This window comes from Rhinatrema bivittatum, chromosome 6, assembly GCF_901001135.1.
Source record: "Rhinatrema bivittatum chromosome 6, aRhiBiv1.1, whole genome shotgun sequence".
NCBI lineage: Eukaryota > Metazoa > Chordata > Amphibia > Gymnophiona > Rhinatrematidae > Rhinatrema > Rhinatrema bivittatum.
Genome location: NC_042620.1, coordinates 171,929,334 through 171,950,085, shown reverse-complemented (window position 1 = coordinate 171,950,085; position 20,752 = coordinate 171,929,334). Strand labels below are relative to the sequence as shown.

The 20,752-nt window shown below is 41.5% G+C and overlaps 1 protein-coding gene across 1 annotated transcript in view; it reads left to right on the top strand.

The window, feature by feature from the left end:
- UNC80 (unc-80 homolog, NALCN channel complex subunit) overlaps positions 1-20,752 on the top strand; it is a 437,997-nt gene that overhangs the window by 180,727 nt on the left and 236,518 nt on the right. The window contains 3 exon segments of the mRNA XM_029606152.1: positions 449-582; positions 10,163-10,328; positions 15,373-15,473. Coding sequence (XP_029462012.1) covers positions 449-582; positions 10,163-10,328; positions 15,373-15,473 — 401 coding nt within the window.

Sequence of the window (20,752 nt, the reverse complement as noted above, 5' to 3'; positions counted from 1 at the left end):
GGGATGTTAATAATTCTAATTAATATGCAAGAAACAATAGTAGTAATATCACACACATATGGACTAAATTTATGTATCATATATTATGGTTACATGATTGTTTTGTGTTATAATGAGCAGCTGGAGCAATCCAGTTTCTCTGCAATTCATCCTTCACTACAGTTTGAATCTTGTAGTCCTAATTTCTTATAGAAAACAGGACTACAGGCTCTTGAAAGCAGTGTAGGAGGGATTAAAACAATAATCATCTAGAACCAGTGAGTAACTGCATGCATGCATATATGTAATTTATCATATTTGTACTCTGTATGTGTGTGTTCCAAATAGTAGTCTTTTATATTATTATAAAGATCTTATATTTTAAAATACAGTATTTGCATGTGTTGATGTCCATTAGTTCTTGGTTTCGAATAGGGTATTCTCCCTTACTGAAAACCTCATTTACCAGGTACGGTAAACCCTACCAAGTGTGGATGCCCATTTGCTCTGAAGATGGCTGCCTGCCAGCTTCTGCTGGAGATCACCACCTTTTTGCGAGAGACTTTTCCCTGTCTGTCCAGACCACGGGCTGAACCTTTAGTGGTAAGTAATGAGTTTCTAATTCCCACCCATGCTCCAAATACCATGTGTGTATTTGAGACACGTAGAAGCTGAAGAACCTTTAATAATTCTTAGATATTTGGGGGTATTAGGCTGTAAGAATACAAGTGGAAGACAATATATTTTTTATTCTTTTGCTTTTGGGACAGGAATGTCATTTACCTTAAAAAAAAAAATTACTCTTTTTTTTTTTTTTGTTATTCAAATATATTTTATTTTAGTAATCTATGGCTAGATATGAAGGATATGCAAGCAATTCAGCATCAACCTTAAATCAGTCTGGTTTGAGTTCTAGAAACCTTTTGGGGTTTCCTTTGATCTCCAGAGGAAATCTATAGGAATTTGTTTTTAGTGGCTCTGGAAAACATTCGAAGCTATCCACTGATTGGAAGAAACAAAGAAATCTAAAGCAGATTTCTATCTGCTTTGGATTTCTTGCAAGTGGATTTTGCCACAAGAGCATGTATTTTTTATTTCAATTCCTCAAATTGATTTGATAAACCTCTGAATGCTTGCCAGATTTATCAAATTCTTTGGAATAAGTTTTCACATTTCTACTAGGTATCCTATTTTTTTTGTACCAGAGATTTGAAAATAGTCACAGAGAGGATATGTGGCAGACAAGGGGGGAAGCCAACCTAACCTCCCATTAAATGCATTAGCCTTATGGAACCCGTAAAGTGCAGGAATGTGAAAGAATAGAGAAATCTGGGGCCAAATAAGATACTTTTCATCTTTCTTATCAAATGTGTTTATTTTTGATACTATATCATTTCAGGTACCTCTTCTCACCAAGCTCCATTTACTTATGTTAAAAACAAATTGCAGTGCTATATTTGAACAAAGTATTATGACAGCTGTGTTAGTCCATTTGAATATATAGAAATGAGGGTCAACAAACAAGTTGCATAGCAACTTAGTAATGAAGGCAGAAAAGGACCAAATGGTCCATCCAGTCTGCCCAGCAAGCTTCTTATGGTAGCATCTGCTGTGCTCTGCAGGTTACCCCCGTGTTTTTCTTAAGGGTAGCAACTGCCGCTCCGTGCAGTAATTCCCAAACCTTATGATAACCCATAAAAAAAATTTACTGCTAGCAACATTTTTTACTGGGTGATGAACCTTCTTGAAAATTCAGGCAGTGCTGAGGTGGTTTGCTTATGGACTTAGCCTTAGAAGCAGTCCTGTGCTTTTTCACTTATGTTCTGCGTACCAGTACCCCAGACCATAAAAGTCAGGGCCTGTGCTGGTTGTCATCTGAACCCAATTCCTCTTCCATCCCCCCACCGATGTCAAAGCAGAGAGTGATGTTGTAGTGTGATATCTTTTTATTGGACTAACAGAATACATCTGTGACTAGTTTTCTTTTTGATAGCTATATTTATTTGAAAGATGAAAATGGTATTCACGGCAAGAACACAGGTGAATTGGACGTGCATAAAAATAAGAATCCGTTTCTTAACAAGTATATCATTTGGCACAGGAAAATCAGCATGTCATCTTTGCATGCTACTTGAAACTTTCCAAAAGTATATAAGGAATAATATGTCTAGCACTGTATTCTATCTCTGATACTTTGTGTGATTGATGATGCCTGTCTGGAGATAATTTTTCAAAACTACAAAACAAAAAAAAAAAAAAGATAAATGCATTTCTCAAGCTGTCTGCAATCTGCAGTTTCTGCATATTTTCTCTTGGCGTCAGTTTGGCAAAATGCCTGATTTGGGCAAAATGCAGAATATGTGTAAATATTCAGAATGTATCATTTTAGTCATGCTGCAGAAACAGACATTTAGGACAGCTAATGGGATATTCAGCTCTCTCCTGGGGAGATTTACTTCTATGCGCAGTGTTTTGCTTTTCTGAATTTCATAGGATAGGGGCCCAAGATTTTCTTACAGCACTCATGCAGTGCTGCAAAAATAAATACTTTTAAGAAAACATTTGTAAACTTAATTATGGGTCATATTCATCAAGGGCATTTCCTATCAGGAAACCCCCCCCCCCTTGATAAATAAGCCTTCGTATGCATACCTACTCTTTCACTTCCAGATCATACCTACTTGGTTTGTCTGTAGAGGATTTAAAAATGTGCTTTGACCAATTTTTAGTCATAAATTCCCAGAAAATTTAATTTATGAAAAAAAAATAATTTTCAACTTTTCAAAATTCTTTCAAATGCACTTACTGAAATATCATGGATGATTATATCCTACATTTAAGAACATAAGAGGCAGTTCTAAAACAATTCAATAGAAATAAAGAAAAGATGATGAGTTTAAAAACTGTGGGAGGAAGGTTTCAAAATCAGTATTAATCGGGGGACTGAATGACTCAAGGGAATCGGTATGGATTTAGGAATCCTTCAAGTATAGGTCACCCCAGTCAGGCTCAAGGTGGTGAGGATTTAATCAGGTGGCCTAAACAAAATGAGTTGACCAGTGGACAAGTGTCCACAATCACTAAAACCTCTATCACATGTAGCTGTCCTCCTGTGTTCTCATTGTGATGGGAGGCCTGTGGGTGTTCCTGAGTAGGGGGAGTTTTACACATGGATGCTGACAAAATAGTCTCCACACACATACAAGGATGGTGTTCAAATTAGGGATGTACAGGAGAAAAAAATCATTTACGGTTCATTTTCAAGAGGTTTTTTTCCCCCCATAAATTTCAGTTCGTGGATTGTTTGATTCATTTTCATTCGTGAGAAAAAAACAAACAATTAACCCCCCCCCCAAAAAAAAAACAAAAACCCAGCCAAAAAATGAAAATGAGGCCTCTCGGGGCCTCCCACCTGCCCGAAAAAATGTCAGGGCTGAGATGCCCCCTGGTCCCCACTTACCTGGTCCGGTGGGGTTCCACCTGCTTCAGCCTCAGCCTCACGTAGGCCGAGGGGCACAAAGGCAGCAATATGAGCACAAAAACAAAAGTAAACCACTGATACTTCAGTGGACTTGCACTAGACCTAAAACATAATGGGCCAGATTTTCAAAGGGTTACAAGCACCGGGCCTATTTTAAAAAGGCCCGGCGACGCGTGTAAAGCCCCGGGACACGTGTAAGACCCGGGGCTTTACTAAAGGGGTGGGCGGGGGTGGGGTGGGGCCAGAGGCCTCTGACAGAGCGGCCATTGCCGCTCTGTTGGAGGATCGCGTGCCGGCAGGCTGCCGATGTGTGCAACTTGCGCCTGCCCAGAGGCAGGCACAAAAGATAGGATAAAAATGTTTAGGGGGTTAGAGTAGGACTAGGGGCGGAAAGGTTAGGGGGAGAGGTGGGAAGGTTAGGTTAGGGGGAAGGGAAGTTCCCGGGAGGGAACTGAGGAAGGCAGTGCGGCTCGGATCATGCAAGGTGCACAATTGTGCACCCCCTTGCGTGCGCCGACCCCCGATTTTATGTGCGCATGTTATAAAATCACGTGTCCATGTGCACGTGCATGCGCAAGCTTTTAAAATCTACCTCAATGTTTGTCCTCTGTGACATCACCAATGACCAAAATGCCTGTCATATTGCTTAGCCATCTTCAGATCGCCAGATACTAGTTCCCCTAGGTCTCTCTCTTGGTCCGTGCACATCATTGTTTCACTCCCCATCATATACAGCTCTTTCAGATTACCACAACCCAGATGCATGACTCTGCACTCCTTGGCATTGAATTCCAGCTGCCAAATCTTTCTTAAATGACTTTTCATTCTCTCTACTCCTTCAGGCGTGTCCATTCTGTTGCAGATCTTAGTATCATATATATTTCTTCTTTAGACTAATGCAATGCTCTGCTATTAGGCCTCCCACTATCCACATTACGTCCACTTCAGGTGCTACAGAACTCGGCAGCCAGAGTTCTGACCAACAGTAAAAAAACGAGAACACATTACCCCGATATTGATAAATCTACATTGGCTCCCTATTACACAGAGAATCTGGTACAAAACTTGAATCCTGCACAAAGCAATCTACGGTTAGAAAACTGACTGATTGAATTTCTCTATCCGTTTACATACCCCACAAAGATCTTTGAGATCTGCCAACAAAGGCCTACTGCACATCCCCACAGTAAACACAGCACATCTGTCTCAGGTCTGAGAGAGAGCTATTTCAATTGCAGGACCGAGTCTATGGAACACCTTGCCTGTAGACTTAAGACTAGAAACAGAGATAAAAAAAATGTAAGAAAGACCTGAAGACATGGCTCTTTGAGCTAGCCTATTCAGATGTTCTTAAGGAAGGACATAAACATCTAGCATCCAGAAGATTGATTTTCTTTTTAGCTAACCTTACCTAGTTTTTAAGATTAATAATGCATAACTTTTTATAACATTCTGCAATGTATATTTCTGATCTATATCATTGATGTAATTTGTGTTCTGTAAACAGTCGTGATGTAAACACAAACGACGGAATATAAAATCTTTTAAATAAAAATAAAATAAACAATATCATCCACAAATAGACAAATTTTACTTTCTATCCCTTCTGCAGTATCATTCACAAACAAGTAAATTTTAAAACGCCAGTGTGCGCCAATACCAGGAGGCACACACGAGGGGCCATTTCCCTAGTTGTCTCCCAGTCCGCTCCTTTATTTATTGGAGCAGACTGGGAGGGAACTAGGGAAATGGTCTGTCGCATTGCTGTGTGTTTCTAAGAAAATTTCCCCCCTTGCACGCGAGAGTCAGCACTTGTGTGCACATGCGCACGCCGTTATAAAATCAGCGTGTCTTTTAAAATTAACCTCAAAGATATTAATAGAACTGGTCCCAAAACCAATCCCTGTGGCACTCCGCTTAAACACGGCTCTCTCTTCAGAGTAGGTTCCAATTACCATTACATTCTGTCTCCTAACAGTCAACCAGTTTGTAATCAATGCCACCACCTTGGCACTCACTCCCAAGCCTCCAGTGCCAGACCACATCAAAAGCTTTGCTGAAATCCAAGTAGATCACATTGAGTGCTCTTCCTTGATCCAATTCTTTAGTCAAGCAATCAAAAAAATTAATAAGATTGGTCTGACAGGACCTTCTCCTAGTGAATCCATGCTGCCTCGGATCCAGCAAGCCACCTGATTGTAGGTAGTTCACTATCCTTTCCTTCAGCAGAGTCTCCATTATTTTTCCTGCTGTTGGGGTGAGGCTACATGACCTGTAGTTTCCAGCCTCCTTTCTGCTACCACCCTTGTGAAGAGGGACCACAACCGCATTTCTCCAATCTTGTTGCACCACTCCCATTTCTAGGAATCTATTGAACAGGTCTTCCAACGGACCCACCAGAACATCTCTAAGCTCCCTCATCTGGCCCCATGGCCTTGTCCACTTTCATTTTACTTAGTTCATACCAGACATTCTCTTCTGTAAATGGAGGTTCATCTACCCTTCCCCATCTATGGTCTTGTCAGCTAGCAACAATCTTTCTCCAGCATCTTCTTTAGCAATCACCAAACTGAAGTATTTGTTTAATATTTCTGCGATTTCTTTGTCTCTCTCCACACATTGCTCCTCATCACCTTTCAGTTTCACTATACTACTTTGGGCCTTCCTTCTATCTCTGATACTGTATATCTGAAAATATTTTGTCACCTCGCTTTACCTCTTTGGCAATCCTTTGTTTCGCTTGATCTTTAGCTTTCCTAATTTCCTTCTTCGTCTCCCTCAGCTTCACCAGATATTATATCTTGTGTTTCTCTTTTTGGGATCCTTTACACTTCTTAAAGGCTGTTCTTTTTGCCTTTATTTTGTCAGCCACCTCCTTTTAAAAACAGATTGATTTATTTTCCTCTTACTTTTGTTTACTTTTCTAACATATAGATTTTGTTGCCTCTGTAATAGCTCTTTTTTAATTTGGCCCACTAATGCTCCACCTTACTCATTTTCTCCCAGTATTCTAGTTCTTCCAGGTACATCCTCATTCTGACAAAGTCCGTATTTCTGAAATTCAAACCTGGGGTCTTCGTGTGACTTCTATGTATTCTGTTCGTGCTATCAAACCATACTGTCTGATGATCACTGGTGCTCAGGTGGGCACCTACCTGGACATTAGAGACATTATCACCATTGGTGAGCACTAGGTCAAATAAACACTCTCCCTTGTGATTCCATTACCATTTGTTTGAGCAGAGCCCCTTGAAAGACATCACTCTCTCTCAACTTCTTGTAGATTCTGCAGAAGGGATACTCCAATCCACATCCAGCAGATTAAAATCTCCACCGAGCAGTCCTTCTCTCTTCTTTCCCACCTTTTAATTGTCTTTGATCAGATCTCTGTCCAGTTCTTCTGTTGGAAAAGGAGTTCTGTAGATTACACCAATAAAAATGGAAGCACCATCTTCTTTTTTTTTTAGGACGGTCCATAATGCTTCTTCTCTACCCCCATGTCCCTTGAAATTCAGTTGCTTGGATATTGCTTTTGATATAAAGAGCTATTCCTCCACCTTTTCTGTCCTCTCTGAACAAGTTATAGCCCAGGATGGCCGTATCCCAATCATGAGAATCAGTGAATCATGTTTCTGTAACAGCAACAATGTCCAAGTCCGCCTCCACCATTAGGGCCTTGCAGGTCTGCGATTTTATTGCCCAGACTACAAACATTTGTGGTCTTAGCTTTTCTAGTCACCTTTTCTGCTTTTTTGAACTGATTGATTTTGTTATTCTCTCTTCCCACTCCCTGTATTTCTTGGGGGTAACTTGCCAATTTCACTGGCCATCTCCTGCCACCCCCATTCTCTAGTTTAAATGCCTGATAAGGTATGATCTAAATTTCTCACTTAGCTTCCTCCTTCCTGCCACAGAAAAATGTAAGTCATCCCTTCTATATAACCTTTTACTGCGCCATACATGGCCCCAGCCTCCAAAGTATCTAAAACCACTTTCTTTACACCAGGATTTGAGCCAGGAATTGAAATTATCTATATGGCATAGTCTTTCCTTTCCTTTCCCATGTGTCTAGAAATGATGAATTTTTCGCACAGAGAACAAACTGAAGCGGAATAGGTGTTTGATAGAAGGTATAGTTGTTTTTTCTCCAATGCTTTGTATTTGTATTTGGAATCTTTTTTTTTTTTTATTGTCCTACCAGTTTTCCTCCTGCTCCTTTAGATTATCAGCTAAAGTGGAATCAGGGTTGAGATCTGGCAGCATAAGTCTTCGTTTGGCAATACTTGAGGATTTTTTCCCTTGCTTTTTATGCCTTCCCGAATGACGTTAGTCGCTGAAGCTGCAACAAACATTGCCTGCAGGTCATGCACTAAGGTCTTTTCTTGGAACTTTGCGGTTATGCCCCCCCTCCCCCCCCCAACTGAACATGTAGGTGTCATCATTGCGCAATAATTGACTCCCTCTCGCCCAGTGCTTCTGAATATTTCCTCAGCTTCATCTCCAGTGCTGGCTGACTTGAAGAGAGGAAGACCTGAACCAGGAATCAAACCCAGATTTGTCTACATTGCAGTGCCGAACAATGGCACTAAGCCACTAGTCCAACCCTAAAAGGATTATTCCTGCATTTATTTGCTCTGGAGGGAGAGGTAATTTGCCATCAGCAGTCCCTGAGTGGGAAATGACCCCTGGCTTCACTGGTTCAGGGCCCATTGCTCTGACCACTAGGCTAGTAGTACTCCACTCCACTCCACAAGTACCAATATACTGTATTCTCCTTGTATAACATTGAAAATTATACATTGAAGTTTTTTGTTTCAGTATCTCACCTTCAGTTGCCTTGTACCCTGGAAGCAGTTATTTTGGCAAGAGTATCAGGAACTGATGTCATGTGCCTGATCAAATTGATAAATGTGGCATTGGCAGGAATGCTTCAAGTGGCATAATAGATGCTGCATAAGCCAGTCCGTGAAATAATTTTGACATTTCTGCCAACAAGGCTGATTCTATGAGGACCAGGATGGGATGCCTTTAAAATTGTTAAATGTAACTTAAAGTTTTAAATTCACAAATGGCCAAATGTATGTGCATTTTCCCTTTAAGAATATGTGGGGTGAAAATATATAATTTTGCTTCATAGCAGAGGCTTTTTAAAAATTTTGTTCTGTTAAGCTTAGCGTGCACTCATCATTTTAACGCACATTAAACATTTTGCCACTTGCTAAATGAAACAAAAAAAACGAGACAAAAGCACATCCGTATTTCCCATAGACACAAGATGAGAAAAACTCTAATATATTGTTCACAAATGGTACATGCTGCTGGGTACTGTAGAGACTTTTCAGATCCTGTTCGCACCTGGATAAATAAAGCTTTATTTTAAACTTGGAGTGGGGGGGGGGGGGGAAACAGGTGAGGGGATATTTGGATTCAAATTTTATGGGGTAATCTTTTGCTCATTATCTGAGGGAAAACAAATCGCAAATTTCACAAACCACTGGCAAACATTATTAAAAAGTAACCTTTTGTTAACTTTAAAACAAGCAGGTATGACTTGCAAGTTACAGAGCAGCGTCACATAAATCATCCAAAGGATGAATTTAAATAAAAAGTCATCTACTATAGCTATAAAGAGAGTTTAAAGTAGCACTCTGAGGACATTATGTTAAAAACAGTTTTAGAACCAATTCACCTTTAAAGCTTTGCTGTAGTAGATCATATCAGGGTTTATAGCATGCTGCATTTTAAATGAATGGTGCTTCTTAAGAGATATCCCTTAAGATACAAGAGTGTCATCTCATGCAGTTTGGGCAAGAGGACTGCAAAGTGACTCCTGAGCCAAAAGCCTCAGCGCTTTCAGTGTCACAGAATCAGGTAATAATTTGGTTCTATGTAACATGTTTCATGTATGACATAGTCAGGCAGTTGTGTAATTATAGCATTTCAGGAATGCTGGAAGCCATCTCTGGGGTGGAATGTCTTTCAGTTGATTTCAGTGGCTAGACACTGTGCACCAGCTTCCAAAGAGGAGAGAGGGGAAAAGAAACCATTTTAATTATTATTATTATTATTTTCCAATTATAAGGGATTAACTGGAGGCCTCAGGTCAAATGAAAATCTGTTTTGACAAATTCAGGCCTAGAACCCAGCAGTCCTGACTCTGTGATGTGCTCTGACCACAATAAGATCCCTCTTCCTCCCTAATTCCAAAATGCTATTTTGTGTCCATATGCGTTACTGTGGTTCCCAGTACCATTCTTTGTACTACTGCATCGTGCCAAGCCAATCATGTCTGTAATGTCAGTCATTTTCAACATTAATTTTTCTGAAGTTTTCACTTTGTAACCTTATTCTGCTTCTAGTTTTAGTGCTTTTATAAAGCACACAGAGAGCAATAAGCACAGCACTTTCTGGGGTAATTTGGAAGTCTCAGGCATACTGCCTGGAGACTTCATAGGTTATGCAGTGAGTGCCTTATAAAAAAAATAAAAGAAAAAGAAAAAATCAATAAGATTTTGGATTTGGTAGTAAATTGCCAAAATTGGGATAATTTAAGGAGCAGCTCTCCTTGAACTGGTAAACGATGTATCTGTAAAGAAGAGCCTTGCTGCTGTGCTGATCCGCTCATAGTGGGCGAAGGGCAAGATTAGGGTTTTTTGGGGGGTTTTTTGCACTGCCATTCACTTGGTTTCTATGGTGCTTCAGGACCTGGAAAGCTGCAGGTTGCGCTTGGACCCTGAGCTGGACCGACACAAGTATGAGAGAAAGATCAGTTTTGCTGGGATTCTGGATGAGAATGAGGATGCCAAGGACTCCCTCCACAGCAGCAGTCATACCCTGAAATCCGACACTGGTGCGGAAGAAAAGAAAGGTATCTTCCCAACCCATGAAACCTTCAAGGAGCTGGACATGTGGGAGATTTGTCTGTAAAAGATGAGTGTAACATTAGTATACAGCTGAGACACTCCCAAAGGTCCATCTTCTATCCTGTTTATTCCCAGCCCACCCTACCCATGTTATATACACTCTCACACCAGCCCAGGGCTTGCAGTGAGGATCTTCAGCTGGGGTCATGCACCTGGGCTTCTTCCAGAGCCCTTAATCATGGACCCTAAATCTGGCTTCTGGGAACTGCCTCTGTGTGATAATGCTCCCCATATCTGGCTGACTACCAGATTCAAACCAGGAAATGAAACCAGGCCCCTCTGCATGACAGGACACCGCACTGCCAGCAAGCCACTGGGCCAGGCCTTCTTCTGTGTTTTCTCCTGCCTTGCTTTGTTTTGTCGTCTCCTGTTTTCCTCTTGCCTCCTTCTGACATCCCACTCTCAAATGGCCAGCAGCTCAGCAATTGTGAAGGATGTGGAAAAAGTGGGTATCCAGAAAATAAATCAGTCTTTCACATTGCCATGCTATAGGATGTGTTTTAAAGCTCCGTAGTTGATTATTGAAATTGTTTCTGTTGATGGTGCTTGCCTTCAACCAGCTGACAGGTCAATTTTCAAAAAAAAAGGTTTACCTGAACATCTTCAAAAGCTAGCAGACTAAAGCTCTGACTTTGAAAAGGTTCCCCCACTGACTGGCTAAACACGTCCATCTGTTTTCACAAAGTGCACAAATGTAGCCCATCGAAAAAATGAGTGGCTGTGAGGCCATTCCTACAGCAGATTTGCAATTTAGCTGGATAGATTAGATTTTCAGCATTAAGCAGCTAAATTTTGCCAGATTATTTCAGTTTTATAAAACCTGGTGCTAAATTTAACCAGCTAAGTTTATCTTTACTTAGCTGGCTATTTTTAGCTATCTAGCTGTACTTAACTGGGTATATTTATTTAACTGACTTTCTTTAACCAGCTAATTATAGTTAGCTGGCTATGTTTAGCAGCTAACCGGTTAGGTAGGTGGGCAACCCCAGCCACAGAAATAGTAGTCATAAATCTAGCCGGTCAAAGTTTCACTGGTTAAATTTAGGAGAATTTTCAACTGAAAACCTAGCCTAGCTAAAAATATACCTAAAGGAAACCAGGTAAAATTAGCTGATTATCTTACCTGCTCAACAGGTCTTTGAAAATTGACCCTTAGGCTTTTGTGTTGGTTAAGTAAATACTACTTAATGTGTGCACACTCTGCTCCTGTGCAGGGAATGCCAATGGAGCATTGGCCATTGCCAGTTCATTGTACTAAGAAATAGTTATTTGTATAGATTATAAAGACTTCCCATTCAATAACTGGAATGACTTAAGAGGGGCCCTGAATCATGTTTTCTATGGTATAAAATGATATTGTGCACAAGTCCTGGCAGGCAGAACTGCTCAACTTTTTTTTTATTGTCCGTTCACTTAATTCTCTTTTTCTGGAAGAGGATTTTCCAGGAGTCCATCAGTACTATTCATGTAATGGAAAAATTAATGAATTTTTGTTTTCAAAGAACATGCAGTTGTCATGTTCTTCTGGCTACATTTAGGTTCAACTAACTATATGTTTAGTTTGTTTCACACAAATCATGTGAAAAATGTACATTTCTATGTAACTCCTTCTCCTTCTTTTCAGTGATGACATATTAACTTATTAGGCACCTCTAGCCTCTTGTTATTAGGTGCGCTGAACCACAGAAAAGATGTCTTGGTCAGCATGAAAATATTGATTAGTTTAATTCTTTAGGAGTCAAATTTGGGATGCAGGATGGGAAGGGGAGAGGTTCTTACTAGACATGTTGAACCACTAATAACGGTGTGTACAGTATTATCCATAATAAATAGTGACTACCTTTTTGCTAGCTACTAAAGCTTTCTGTAAGGACAGAAGAAATATCACAGGTAACTTTGCTATTCTGAGGGCAAGATTTCATAATAACAGCTTCAAATGAAGTCACTATTTATTTTAGCATGCTTTACTAACTTTTCCTAAGCGCTTCCGTCTTGATTTGTGAGAGCAACAGAGGTTAGAGCGTGTCTGTGAGTCAGCTGCCAATTTTTTTGGGGGGTAACAATGCAGTTTGCTTTTAGTCATGTAATTGTGCTTCAACCCATATAGAGCTTAATATATATAACATATACAGACGTGTCTGTATCTACAGCGGAACTTGTCTAATGAGGGATATTTGCATTAAAAACTGTTAATGGACATGATTGGAACTCTCAGCTATATTGTTTTAACATATTGTTATTGCTAATTCCCCTCTAAGAAAAATTCTGTAGTCTCTCTTCATTGACCTCAATAAATAAGTTCCAATGTGTGATATATGCAGTAGCACCTAATGGACCCATTTCTCCTCACAGCTCATGAGCAGGGGGGGGGCCATAACTTATGAGGCAGAGCCTTGAATGAGTTATGAAGTTCCCCTTCCCACATGAGCAATGAGATTGGATAACAGTGCTGTTTTTTCTGTTCAACGTGACATATAATATTTATACCATAAGGCATAAATATTATAGAGTTAGGGATCAACAAAATCTATTTTCACTAAATTGTTGAGAAATTCATTTATCTGAAAATCTATTTTCTCCTGTTTATAGAGCCGTATAATTTTTAAAATTCATTTTAGAATGGGGAAAACAGTAACATTTTCTTGACTCTCTTCTACTTTTTTCAGGATTAGTTTTGACCAGTTGTGCTTGTTGTACTATTATCGTTACTTGGGTTTTCAGATAATAACATCACATGTGTCGTCGTTTTTTTTTTAACTTGGCCTTAAATAGACCTCAGGAGGACAATGGTTTTGCAACAGTGGAAAATGTGCACCGAATTCAAGAGTTTTTGGGATCAATGAAAACGATATGTGGGAGTTTTGGGGTATATAATATGATCCCTAAAATGAACTCAGACTATCAGGAAATTTGAAAGCTAGTTTGAAATGTCTTTGTTGATCCCTACAAACCTGAAACAGAATTCCCAACAGACCAAGTCCTTTGGTGGGGGAAGCTGTACACTGCAAGCCTGTTAGCGGTGTGCAGCCTCCACTCACCTGTATAGTGCTTTTCTGAAAAATGCAATTTGCTAGCCCAGCCAATATCTTCCCTTTTAAAGCAAGACAAAATGAAAAGATTAAGCATCAGTATTAGTGGTCAAAATCAGAGCAAGAACATTGGGAGCAAATAAGCAATCTAAATGATCTACCTAAATGAAGGCGATCACTTCTCTATTTCTGGAGGCCATAGTAGCATGGTGGGTTTCAAGCACAAGGAAAGAATGATGAACCTCGCCTAGGAGAAGTCCTATGTGTGATGGCTAGGGGAGTGCTCTGTGGCTGGAGTCAACAGCATGACTGAACTATTCTGTGCAATGGTCGTTTAGGAGCAGACCTAGACTCCAGGCTGCCAGTGAGTCTGCTTTAACCATGTTGCTGAAGCCATCTTGGAAATAGAATGTGCCGACCTCATCACCGTGACCCATCCCTAAATCGCTAATTAACAGAGCTGCTTTGACGATGGTTTGGGGGAAGCCTCTTGCCCATCTTGTGTGGGAGGGATGGAGAGGGAGGAATAAGGGATTAAAGAAAATAAATGGGGTAAAATTAAGGGGGGGAAAAAAAGTCCTTTTTTGTATCTTTAATGCAGTTCCCAGCAGGAAGATCAGGATAGGAGGCTCTCACCTGCTCCAGATTAAAGGAACCCGCAGTTTCCGGGTGAAGAAAGGGGGCTCCCTGTCCAGCATTCGCCGGGCCGGCAGCCTAAAGAGCACCAAACTCTCACGGCAGGACTCAGGGTCCGAGAATGAGGAGCTGCAGATATCCCAGAGCAGGGATACTGTCACTGATATAGGTAACGCAGATAAGTGGGGTGACTGGGGGAGTGGGGAGATGGGAAAGTCAGGATCCAAGATCCAATATTGTAAATTCAAACGAATCCATAGCATAGTGAAACTACCCGCCTTCCCAGCTGAGACTGCCGCCTTTTCCTGCTCAGTACTGCTGATCTGAGTCTGCACAATGTGGTTTAATTTAAATTCAGCTTTTTTTGTGTGCAATGACTTGATCCTTAAAGGTTTTCTATTTAGTTTTATTGCATTTGAATTTAGTTAACTGTCAGCTCCTCTGCAAAACGTCTTCTTTTTTATATTCCTCCTCATCCAGTTATTAGAAATCCCTAAAATGCAGTCTCCATTATTTGTCCCATGTGCCCCTGCAATTGAAAGGAGAAGCACTACAGCTAACTTCTGTGGCAGGGTGTTTTTCTTTGCTTAGCCACTAGGTGTCAGGCTAGGAACAGTACTCGCTCTTTCTTTGTAGACTTTGACCACTGGTTTAACCGATGAAATATCAGGCCATGATATGAAAATAAAGACTTCTGCTTCCTAGTTCAAAGCACTAATAAGTAGATTCTTAGGCTAGCCCAAATTCTTAATGTTTTGATTAATATATTTTATTGAAAATTTTCCTTTTTGGCAGCAGTTCAGACTGTCCCAGGAGCTGGTTCAGTTATCATTCTATGAGGTTTCTTGGCATGGCTTGGTAGCTGTTGAAAGTTGGGATTTTTTTAGTTCCACTTTATCCCATCTTTGTTAGTTTCTTTTCACTGACACCAGGATACCAGGGATGCCCAGTGGTAGCAGCAAGTGACTGTGACGCCACTGCAGGGTTCCTTAACACAGAGCCCAGTCAATGCAGGTCAAGTCATTGATTCAACAGCTTGCTGTATCAGAGCAAAGCAAGGAATTTGTTTAATGTTTCCATGGGTATTTTTCTTTCCAGAAAGGGAGATTAACCTTCTCCTCTAACAGACTGCTTTTCTTTGCCAATCCAGCTGGTGACCAGAGGGGAGGGGAAGGATGGGGGATCTTCGCTAGTAGTAGATCAGTATAGTATGTTCTGGAACCCATCCGAGCAAGGCTGGGCTGGCTACAAGCATTTTTGTTTTGTCATGACTAGTAAAGAATTATAAAAATTAATGAGTTCTTTGGTATTTCCTTTTGAGAAGAAGGTAGTCCCTGGAGCACCAGTGAACCCAGCATTGAGCATGAAGGAATGAGCAACGCAGGCACCGAAGAGAGCTACCATCGGAATATGTCATGGCTTCATGTGAGTATACTCCATGAGGAGCCAAGTGGCGGTCCAAAATTGGAATAAAAAACATCTCATAAGAGTGGTAGGAAAAGAAAAGGTAGGGGACTTCATGTCCAATGCAGGAGAGATTATATTACACCATTAAATACTTTAATAGGACAGGAGCTGATATATTAAGAGGCCAGTTTTCCGAACAATCTTTTCTGACTATTAAAGAGTTGGGCAGCTAGGTTAAAGGCTTTTATAACATGAAAATGTCCCTGCACAAAATGGCTATATATAGAGCTACCTTGTGTCACTATATTCAGATGCTCAATAACAAATGAGTATTTTGAGAGCTGGCCTTGGGTTGGGGAAGTAAACAAGGTGCACTTATTGAATTTTCACATTTATAATCTGCATAACCCCAGCTGCAAATAAACCAGAGTCGTGTCTGAGAAGGCCTGCCTCATCATGCGCATCCATACCTAGCAAACCACAGCCCCCCATCAAAGAAAGGAGGGGAGGAGAGAGGCTGGAGCTGACAGGACAGCTAAGAAGACCCAGTCAGCTCCTTGCTTCAGCCTGCCCACCCTTTCCAAATCCCCCACCTCACCAGCTACCTGGAGTAGAGTGCTCTTTTCTGGTCTGCTTGGATTCTGTTGACATCAGAGGATTGGAGGGACTCACCCAGAGGTCCAGTCAGGCAGAATCACTTGTGACAAGGGAAAGGGGTTGAATGCTGAATGTGAGTGGGGGTGGGTGGAGGAGATGAATACTTGCAGAGAAGTTAGTATATGAAGTGAATTTTGCAGGAGGCAAAAGGTGTGAAAGCTTGAAGGAGGTGTGGTGCAAAAAGAAAATGGTTAGGAAAAAGCTGAAAGAAGCACTTGCAAAAATTAAGAGTTTATATCATAAGAACATAAAAAGTTGCCATACTAGGTCAAGCCCAGCATCCTGTTTCCAACAGTGGCCAATCCAGGTTACAAGTACCTGGCAAATACCCAAACGTTAAGTAGATCCCATTCTACTAATTCCAGTAATAGCAGTGGCTATTCCCTAAGGAGTAGATTTTCAAAGGCCCGCGAGTGCGTCCATGTGTGCATGATTCCTGACACGTTTTTTTCTCGCAAATGAAAATGAATCAAACAATCCATGAAACAAAATTTGTGGAAAAAATCCTCCCAAAAATGAACTGAAAATGAAAATGAATTTTTTTTTTCTCCTGCACATCCCTACTCTTTTGCATTTCCTTTGGGTATACATGTTTACATCTTTAAGTCTGTCCCCAGGATTTTGTTGCTATAAGGCACTTTTGGTGCTTTCACACCCCACCTCCTGTAAGGGTCTGGTCACAGAGTAACAAAGGACTCTTCTCTGGTGAATGAGATTCAGCAGAGTTGGAAGGCAGCAAAGTTTAGCCAGCCTGCTTCCCATAAATATTTTCTGTCTTAGGCACAAGCATAATAGGTACCTATTAACAAATCCAGCACTGTCTGTCTCCATATGCTTTACAATGAAGATCACCAACCAGTTTAGTAGCCACTTTCTGGACTGACTGCATCCTGTTTCTAGTCTTTTAAATGTGCAGTCTCCTAAATTGTACACAGTACATCAAATGAGGTTTCACCAAGGCCTTATACAGGGGCAATATCATCCTTATTTCTGCAGACCATTCCTCTCCTTATGCATCCAAGTATCTATCTGGCTTTTGTCAACACTCTATTCACCTGTTTGGCAACCTTGAGATTAATAGATATGATCATCCTCAGATCCCGCTCTTCTTTCATGCATATAAGAATTTTACTTCCTAAACTGTGCAGCTTCCTTGGAGTTTTGCAGCCCAAATGCATGACTGCATTTTTTAGCATTAAATCTTAGCTACCAGACTCTAGACCATTCCTCGTACTTCGCTAGATCCCTCCTCATGTTTTCCAGTCCTTCCAGGGTGTCTAACCTGTTGCAGATTTCGGTATCACCTGTAAAAAGATGAACTTTTCCCGATGGTCCTTCTGCAATATCACTTACAAAAATGTTGAAAATGAAATGGTCTAATGACCAATATCTGTGGCACACCACTAGTAACACCCCTTTCCTTAGAGTGAGCTTCATTTACCACTTCTCTTTGAGCCTCTAACTCAACCAATTTCTCACCCAATCAATCACTTTAGGGCTCATAACAAGAGCACTCAATTTATTTATTTATGTCACTTATCTGGAACCATGTCAAAGGCCTTACTGATATCCAAGCACATTACATCTAACTCTCTCCCCTGGTCCTACTCTCTAGTCACCCAGTCAAAGAAAATGAACAAATTTGTTTGACAAGATCTGTCTCTGGTAAAACCATACTGCTTCAGATCTTGTAATCTGTTAGATTCAAGAAACTGCACTATCTTCTATTTTAGCAGTAATTCCATCACCTCAGGAACTACTCCTGACTTTAAAGAAGCATTGAAAAGGTTAGCCACCAGAGCTGCCACAACTTTTGTCGTTTCCATTAAATTTAGTTTAGTTTTTGTTTTCTTAAATTGTCTTTCCACCATAAAACAAAGTGATGTACATCAAACATTTATACAAACAAAATAAATAATAATTTGCAGTTACTCAGTTAAGCTGTTATAATGTAACATGTCATTACAAGGTCCGCCTTAGACATCTTGTTATATGTAAACCGATGTGATATGCCAGATCGAATGTCGGTATAGAAAAATAAATAAATAAATAAATAAATAAAATTAATAAAATAAAATAAAGTACAACACATAAGATGCATAAATAAAATAACCTTTTTCCCTTAAAGTTAAAATTATTAAAAATAAAGACTATAAAAGTACAAGTCATACAATTGAGTTAATCCGGATGGTTAACAGCTTGAAAGAAAAACCATGCTTTTACATGCTTTCTAAATTTAAGGAAATCTTCCTCAAGGTGCTCAAATATTGGAAAAGAATTCCACAACATGGGTACCAGATAGGAAAAGCATGTTTCACTTGTTTATTCCAGCTTGATATCTTTAGGGGAAGAAAGTTTTAGCAGCTTCTGCTGTGAAGAATGCAGAGTATGTACTGGCTTGTAGGACATAAACAAATTTGAGAGACAGGTAAGAGTACCCCATTAAAGGGATTTAAAAGTAAAGCATAAAATCTTAAAATAAAAATGACATAAAACTGGGAGCTATTGTAGGTCTTGTAATAATGGGTCACTTAATCAAACCTCTTCTTTCTAAAAATGAATTTAGCCACAGTGTTCTGTACTATCTGAAACTTTTTCACCAAGATTAAAGGTAGTCCATGATAAAGAGTGTTGCAATAATCAAGGTGCCTCAGTATGAGTGAGTGTGATACTGTTTTCAGGTCCTAAAATTCAAGAAATGTTTGAAGGTGCCAATAAAGCGCAAAATGTAGTACACATGTTGCTCTAGTGTTGAAATTTAATATGACAATTTTAGTTCAAAGTCCATTTTAACCCCCAGTGTCATAACTCCTTCTTTAAGTGGGATACATGAACCCACCATCAGGGGTGGAGGAAGTTGTGGATCTCGGCCATGGAGGACCATGGCCAACCCCCTTACCTTTTCCGTCGCGAGCTGCCGCTTCTCCCAGTCGGCGCGGCTTTGAACGCCGCCGCCCTGCTTCCTGCGCAGCTCTCCCTAAGTGCATGCACGCGGGAGGCTCCGCCTCTTAAAGGACCCAGGGCGGGAAACTCCGGTCCAGCCCCCTCCAATGACGTCAAGAGGGAGGGCTATTTAAAGCAAGACTCAGTCCTCTGTTGCTTGCCTTAGCAACAGGTCATCTCCTCGGAGTGCTAGTTGCTGAGTTGATTCCTGCCTGAAGTCCTGCTCCGGATCCAGTTACTGATCCAGCTCCTGATCCAGCTCTGGTCCTTGCTCCTTTCTTCGTACTCCAGTCCCTGCGTCCCTCCTCGGCTTGATTTCCTGGTTCCGTTTCTTGGCTTGTCTTTCATCTTCGTTGTCTGCTGCCCATCTCAACCCCTGGCCTGGTTTCTTCATCTCTGCTTGCCTGCTGCCTGCCCCAGATCCTCTGACCGAACTCTCGTAGTGCATCTCTGCTGCTAGCCCTGACCCAGACACCTGACCACGTCTTCGCCTTGTCTCTCCTTCTTCATCAAGGCAACCCGCACCTAAGTCCTGCCGGCCCCGGTACCCAAGGGCTCAACCTGCGGGGAATGAGGGCTGGTATAGGTGAAGCTCCAGCTGGGTTGACCTCACCTTCTCCACCTACCGGTGACAGGAACCATGTAAGGCTGTCCCTCTGTGGTAGTGCTAATCCCCATCCCGGCTCAAGGGTCCGCAATCACAACAGATTGCTAAGGTCATGGAACCAGTAGACTTGTCCGGTCTGCAGGCAATTCCAGGCCTGGCTCAATGCCAGCAGCAGCAGTAACAGTGTCTAGATGTCCTGGCAGCCACCGTTGAGCGTCTGGCCAATCGTTTGGATCCTCCCATCACACCTGGGATCTCTGTCTCATCCCCAGTGGCTCCCTCATCTCCTGCTTCACACTTGCACCTACCAGCTCCACCTAGATACGCCGAGGACCCAAAGCAATGCCAGGGGTTCTTGAATCATTGCTTCATGAGGTTTACCCTCCAACCAACTCAGTACCCCAATGACCAGGTGAAGACCACATTCATCCTCTCTCTGCTGGATGGGAGGGCTCTAGCCTGGGCCTCTCCATTGTGGAAACATGGGGACAACATCCTAGGAGACCTGCCCCATTTCATCCAGATGTTCCGGCAAGTCTTCGATGAACCAGGACGTCAATCCACTGCCGCCTCGGAATTACTCCATCTCCGCCAGGGTGCTCATACTCTGGCCAATTGCGCCGTGGAGTTTCGCACTCTAGCGTCTGATTTAGGCTGGCGGGATGACAGCCTGAGGAGTATCTTCCTAGAGGGTCTGGCTTCACGAATAAAAGATGAGCTAGCGGCACTCATTGACTTGGCAGGCCGAATAGATCAGCATCTTCAGCAGCACTTGAAGGAGCTGAAACCAGGACGTCGAGTGGTTCCCTTGGCTCCCTCATTCTCTCGTCCGTTGACATCTTCAGTCGCCACCGAGACCCGGCTGGGCCACGGCGAAGAGCCTATGCAGATAGGCCGAAGCCATTTAACTCTTGAAGAGAATCAATGGTGCAGGACTCTTGGACTCTGTTTGTATTGTGGCAATAAGGGTCATCTATTAGTCCAGTGCCCAGAACAGCCGGGAAACTCTCGGGCCTAGGTGTCTCGGGGGAGCTGACTCTAGGCTGCATCAACCCCGCTCCTCAATGTACAGTACTGGTGACCCTCTAAA